Source organism: Lactuca saligna, chromosome 5, assembly GCF_052625555.1.
Source record: "Lactuca saligna cultivar CGN05327 chromosome 5, ASM5262555v1, whole genome shotgun sequence".
In the NCBI taxonomy this organism is placed as follows: domain Eukaryota; kingdom Viridiplantae; phylum Streptophyta; class Magnoliopsida; order Asterales; family Asteraceae; genus Lactuca; species Lactuca saligna.
This window is the reverse complement of record NC_136421.1, coordinates 32212500-32219289: the sequence shown is the minus strand read 5'-3', so window position 1 is coordinate 32219289 and position 6790 is coordinate 32212500. Positions and strand designations below refer to the sequence as shown.

Here is a 6790-nt window from a genome sequence, read left to right as displayed (position 1 = left end):
ATAGAGTTTGTGGGTTGGTTGAACAATCCCAAACACACTTTTAATATCAAACATATCACAAAACCGAAAGGAGGTATGTGTAACTATCACGACAAACAAAGGTTGTGGGGATTGGAGAAGGGAGTAACGGGCACAAAATGAAAGCTCGAGGGTCCAATTCCAAACATTTGACGAAGAAGGAGCGGGTATAACGTTACGTTACAAATTTGAGTTTTGAAAGATTAACCACTCTTATTCCCGCCCATCACCTCCACCCCACCCCCTTTTCGCTTTTATATGTTATAAACCCTAATTTCACCCCAATTGCACTCGATCGCGCCTACCAATTCTCTATTAGCACTTCTAATCTCAATTTCAAATCGTTTCATCAACACATATCAGATGGAGGATGCTGTCAAGGGTCGATCTTCTGTACCCGGTAATCAATTCCAGTCCATAATTTCTGCAGCCTGATTGGGCGTAAACGTACTCACGGCGTTTATTTTACTAAATTTTGGATATATTTTCGCAGGAAATAACGGTGGATCTGCTAAACTTCTTCGTTATCCTCTTCGATCCGGCACCAAGTCGAAGGATGATAAGCCGCCTCTGTCAGCTACATCAACTCCTTCCTCATCTAGAAGGTTTAATTTTGGCTATGATAATTATATCTATGTTCCACACGCCTTAATTTACATCTTTGTAATCGCTGTTTGTCATTTTTGGTGGACGTTTGAAAAAACGATGTTCTATGTTGAATTTCCTGCTCAAGCTTTGGTCTGCGATAACACCATACGTAATCGTTGTAAAATTTTCATCGATGCTGGTGGTCGTAGTCGGTTGGATTAGTTATTAAGTCTTTATCACTATTATTCAACGTTTTAGGACATTATGCTTGAAGGACTATAAGGTGTTTGTTCAATTGTGGTTAAGCTATTCCATTTGCTGATGTTCAATTTACCTTCATTCTAAAGTAACGTAATCAAGTAATTAGGTATCCAGTTTTCTTTATCTCTACTACGCTCTGCTATTGGTTTTGTAATCTAGGAACTACTCTTTGTAGCTTAAGATTCACCCGATTAGTGTCTCTGCACTCAATTTGTTAAGTCACATTGTTTTTCAGCATTTGTGATGGGATCTCTATGGTCGATCTTAGACTTAAATCTACAGTTTTACACCAAGGTCTCTTCCATGCGATCAACCATGAAGGAAATGGATGACGCCATAACTAATTATGATTCATGTTAATTCTATCCACAGGGGAAAAGCTTCAAGTGTGAGTCAAAGTGTTAGCATTCTTGATCTATCAGCCAAAGACAAATCTGCAAAGCCTCCAAGAAGGTACTCCATTCCCACCAAGTCAACCACCACCCCTGCTACCAAACCAGCCACCAACACAACTCCAACATCAGATGCAAGAACAAACAGGTCCAGAAACAACACACCAGTTTCAGATGCTTCTAGATCATTAACCCGAAGGAAATTCAGTGTTCTATCTTCAGCTTCATATTGGCTCTCTCAGATCAAACTCTCTGAAGCTGCTGGAAAGCACCAAGTTTCACTTGGTTTCTTTAAACTTGCTCAAGTCGCTGCTTGTGAGGTATCACAAATCTTCTTCACCTAAAAAAGATGGTAATTGTTTATTGTATTCAATCCTTTTTTTCTCACTTTCTGTTAAAATTGATAGAATCTTCAACTACTGAGAGATGAACTCAAGTCCTACACTCTGCGCCACAGCATTCTTGAACTTGGGGAATCTGCAAAAGAAGTTCTTCAGCTTTATGACATATCAGAAAGTATTGAAGGTGTTCAAGTTTCTGAAACCTGTTGTTCCCAGATATCTGAAGATGCAATCAGTTTGTCTTCTATTAATGGAGTTCACAAACCGAAACCAAAGTCTTCAAGCAACAATGGTGGAATTGCTGTCAAAGAAAACAATCAGAAGAAACCTGTACAACATACAAAAGCTTCAACAAATAAGAAAATGACAAATCAGCAAAAGAACATGCAGAAGCAAGTCACAAACAAGCCAAAAGAGATTGTCAAAAGCAAGGGAAAGAAATCTGTTACTGAAGGTGATTGAATAATTTTGTCTTTGATATATGAAATTATTCAAACCCTTTTTTTTTTTTTTTTTTTTTGTAACATGGACATTATTTTTCAGGGGTGGTGATGAGTTCTTCTCCTGAGGAGGTAATTACCCAAGAAAACAAAGAAAACATGGTGAGATATTTGACTAGTAAAAATTCATTAGAAAAGTCAAAATTAAGATTAAGTTAATGTTTCTTGATTATCATTAATTGTTAATTGATTTTGTGTTTTATGATAGGATGCTCCCCCAGTAGAGGAGATCAGCATGGAATCATAATAAGTATATTCTGCTTCAATTAAAGCTGGGAGTTATATATAGTTTATAATTTTTTTGGTTGTTTGATTGTGTTTAATGTTTCATATTTTGTTACTTGGGATGTTTGTTTTCTCCTCTTGTTTCTATTGGTGTCTAAAAGATTAACTTCTTGTACGAAAAAAACTCGTTCGTATTTTGCAAGTGTTGAAATTAATGTGTGAAATTTGCTGGAAAAAAATATGTTGTAAACATATTTTTAGTTATCATTTGTAGCGTTTTAATATGCTATTTGATATCTGAGCTTATAGTGGGTTTTGTTATTTTTGATCCAATGGCTTCTACAAGAAATGCCTGATTATTTGTGATAATATAAGATGTAATAATATTCTTATGACTTTGTGTGTTAAAGATAATAAAGTTTCTAAAATGTTTCAAAAATACAATTATTGTTTTTTAGTACAAAAATACCATTGAAGGATACAATTTGTACATAAAATACCAATGTAGTACACAATTGTTAGAATAAAACCTTACAATTTCGAAAAATTAAGCGCAACTTTTATTCTCTGCGTCCATACTTAAGAATTTTTATGACATAACATCACACCGATTTCTCTCTTAAATCAATGTTTACGTTGGAGAAGCATGAACGTATATATGTTTTAGGTTTGATGCATATAATATGATCGAGAAGCAAGAATGTTTAAATGATGTTATAACTCACTTCTTATATTACCACAAGGTTAAAATATGTACTTTGGTGGTATTATGTGATTCTATTTGGATACAATACGATCAAGTGAGGGGATGAAAAAGAGTGTACACATAGTGTGAGTTGATATGGTTGTGTATGATCTCCAGTGACTGTTCTACATAATATGCAACAACGAAAATAACAAAAAGTGCTCTGAAAATACAACAATGATATTTTTCTGAATTTCAATGGTATTTTTTTGTACTAAATGTATACTTTGTTGGTATTCTGTGTACACATGCTATATTTCAACAATATTTGTACTATAAAAACAAAAATGCTATTTTTTTTTAAATATTTTGGAAACTTCGTTACCCTTTAAAGACATTTTTCTATTTACAAATTGTATATTTTAATGATATTATTTGTACTAAAAAACAATAATAATATTTTTTTTATATATTTTAGAAACTTCGTTACCTTTTTAAGTTATTTTCTCTAAAATGACTATAATCTTTTTTCAAACATGCTAATGAAATGTGGCCAGAAGTTTTTAAAATGACTATATATATATATATATATATATATATATATATATATATATATATATATATATATATATATATATATATATATATATATATATATATATATATATATATATATATATATATATATATATATATATATAGGCTACATAACTTTTTTAATTTTTAAAATTTTCAAACCTAAAAGATTGTTCCATTGCTAGTAATTTTACAATAGTGAAACCAAATTCACACGATACTTTTTGAATCTCGACTTTGCTTCTTTTCTATGATCTAAGGTGTTGTTTGTTTTTCCGAAGCGAAAATTTCTGAGTCTGCGGACCACTTCTGCAACCCTCTATAGCAGAAGAGAGGGAGCAAACGGCTGCAACATGTAATAAAAAGTCTGTTTGTTTTTAATATTTGCAGACTGCTACAAGAGTTAAAGTAAGGTGTGAAAATGTTTAAAGCAGAGAGTCCAGTGCTGCACCACACATCATACGCGCAACAAATTTTAAGTCAGAAGTCTCCTAAAAAACGAACAGTTGTTAAGGGCCAAATGTTGCGCGGCGCAACAATAAATTGTCAGAAATTGTTTTTTAGAAAAAACAAACAACACTAAGTTTATCGCATATACTAGTCGGAAGCCTATTTCTCTTTCAACTACAAACTAGTCTTCATCATATGGGTTTAGATTTGGAAAAGAAGATATGTTTGGATTTCGATTTACCGGTTAAATTAAAATTTTGATTTGTATTTATGTTTAGTTGGTAAGAATGATTTTTGAAAAAACCCAAAACCTATATACTAAAGGACGTTTTAATGATTATTATTGAAAGAAAATTTTTCAAAAATGGTCTAAGTGGTTTTTATCCTTGATTTTTTTCGGTCTCATAAAAGATCCATATGGTTTCAATTTCTATCGTATTTGGTTACCCATCGTGTAAAAGAAAACCGTTATACCTTTTTAAGTTATTATATATTTTCTTTAATCAAAATTTAATTTAAATGAATAAGAAAATAAGATGGACCCATCCCACCCAACTTACACCTATCTTCTACCTCACGAATATCATCATTCTTTCACTCACTCACACATTGAATCTATGTGTGTGTATTATCCCTCCCAAAAACCATCTTCCACATTTTTTTAAAGATCTTTTCTTCCTATTTTCATTTTCCAAACACCACCACCATTACCACCACCCCGCCCCAAATCTTCACCTCTATTGATCTCTTCTTCTTTTCCCCTGCCTTCACCGAACACCACCCTTCTCTTCTATATATCAATGAAGTTGTTGTTGATTAAGTTATTTCACGTGCTTCCCGTCAAGCATGAATCCCCAAATTAAATTCAGAAAATAAAGTGAAATCAGAGAATGATCATCGATTTAATCCTTCAATGTAGAGATGAGAACATGTGATGGTCGTCAACTAAAGGATAACGACGGAGGAAATCAGGCGCCCGGAGTTGCATGAGGTGAAGAACAAAGGTTCCTAGCTGATGTTCAAACCATCTCCTGTTAACACTCTAAGCTCAACTTCAACTTTACCGGCTGTAACACCACTACCACTACCACCACCACCACCACCATCACCATTGTTTCTTCCTCCAGTTCACGATCTAGTCTTGTTCATCCAATTTTTACCCATCATCTCCTTCTTCTCTCAACTAGTTTGTAGGATGAGTTGGTATATATTGGTATATGATTTTTTTGCCCTAAATCGCTGAAGAAAACTCCACTTCTTCCCTTTCTTTACCATTTATTTGCAGGTAAGAATGATGCATAACTAGAAAATGATGGATAATAATGGATTTTCAGTTCTAAAGATGATAAACATCGATAATAGTGGTTAAATGTGATGGTTGTTGATCAAGATGGGTAAAAAATGTGGAAAAGACGATGAACAGTAGATTTCTTAACCTTTATTTGGAAAATGAAACCCAACTTTAATAATATTCATCGGGAATGTCGAGTCAGTAAAAATAACGACAAGAATGAGCAAATTAGATGTAACACCCGTTTTTCGGTATTCTTGTAGAATCTAAGAATCGAGTTTGAATATTAATCAAAGTTTTAAATCAGAAAAGTATGTAAGATTGAACACCGATGCAAATAAGATCTTGATTCAGCTCAATATAACGCTTTTAGGTTTACAGAGTGCAAAATAGACAAGATTGTAAAAAAACCTTATCTAACTCTAGTAAAGACTAGTAAAGACTCCTATTTATAGGAGAATAAAAGCGTACAAAAATATACTAAGGACTAGACACCTAAGCTTCGAATAATGTGCCTTAGTAAAATAGATAACAGATCATACGAAGAGTACATATAAGACTTCGACTCATTACAACCAAACTACCCTTACATTCTCCCCCTGTGTAAACAGAGTTGAAGACTTCAATTTGTAAGCAGTTGAATGGAGTACAACATTACTCTTCGTATCTCAGTATGCCAAGAGATAATCTTCTTCAGTTCCTTCTTGTCTCCTTTGTTATTCTTCTTGCAATGATTCATACGAACAATCAAGTTCGTATATTGCGAAGTAGAATATTTTTCAACTTCACTCGCCTGGAACAAAAATCTTTTTGACTTTCCTGACTTGTCCTTCTCAGAGAAGACTAAGCTAAAAGGCTTCAAGCATATTTCACCATCTGCATATTTCTTTAAGTCTGCTTGAGTCTTCGAAGGAGCCATAGTTGCTGTAATTTCCAGACCTTTAGCTGTAGCCAACTCCACATCAGTCATTGCTAAACATTCAAAAATCTTGATGTGAGTAACTCCCAGCTTGTACTCATCATGATTTGTGTTTTGAAGGTATGAAAAAGACCTTTCCTTCAATAGTAATGCAACTTGTATAAAATCATACAAGTTCATCAAAGGAAAGTCAACAATTGTAAACTCGCACACATTACCATTTGCCCTGGTCACAATATACTTCATGTTTTGGACTGTGTTTTCGAAAACCACATCCTTCTTTATACTTATGACCTTTTTAATCTTGATCAAGGACCATACTACTTCTGCAGGCTTGGCAAGAACCGCATGAAATCTTATCTTCATTTGAGTACCTTCATCATTCTCCTTGAATTTACTTTCTACTTTAAATTGAGGCATGATGAACATCATTTCGTTAATTGGAAAGTCCAATTGACTTGCATCTGTATTCATGACAATATAACTCTGTTTAGGCTTCTTCTCAAACGAATACATGTGATTAAATGAAACTTTGGCTTCAATT

General features: G+C 33.5%; 1 protein-coding gene across 1 annotated transcript; it reads left to right on the top strand.

The window, feature by feature from the left end:
* The first annotated feature begins 237 nt into the window (after positions 1–237).
* Positions 238–2609, top strand: LOC144998805 (uncharacterized). The gene is made up of 6 exons (XM_078958537.1): positions 238–418; positions 512–623; positions 1240–1579; positions 1667–2054; positions 2144–2202; positions 2309–2609. Exons 1-6 carry the CDS (start codon positions 382–384, stop codon positions 2345–2347), a joined length of 975 nt encoding a protein of 324 aa, XP_078814663.1. The 5' UTR covers positions 238–381; the 3' UTR covers positions 2348–2609.
* Positions 2610–6790: the final 4181 nt, after the last annotated feature.

Bases quoted from the DNA above. Each gene is read 5' to 3' on its own strand.
- LOC144998805 (XM_078958537.1), top strand. From the start codon at position 382: ATGGAGGATGCTGTCAAGGGTCGATCTTCTGTACCCG. The intron at 624-1,239 runs GTTTAATTTTGG...TTCTATCCACAG, and splicing joins ACTCCTTCCTCATCTAGAAG to GGGAAAAGCTTCAAGTGTGA. The intron at 1,580-1,666 runs GTATCACAAATC...TAAAATTGATAG, and splicing joins CTCAAGTCGCTGCTTGTGAG to AATCTTCAACTACTGAGAGA.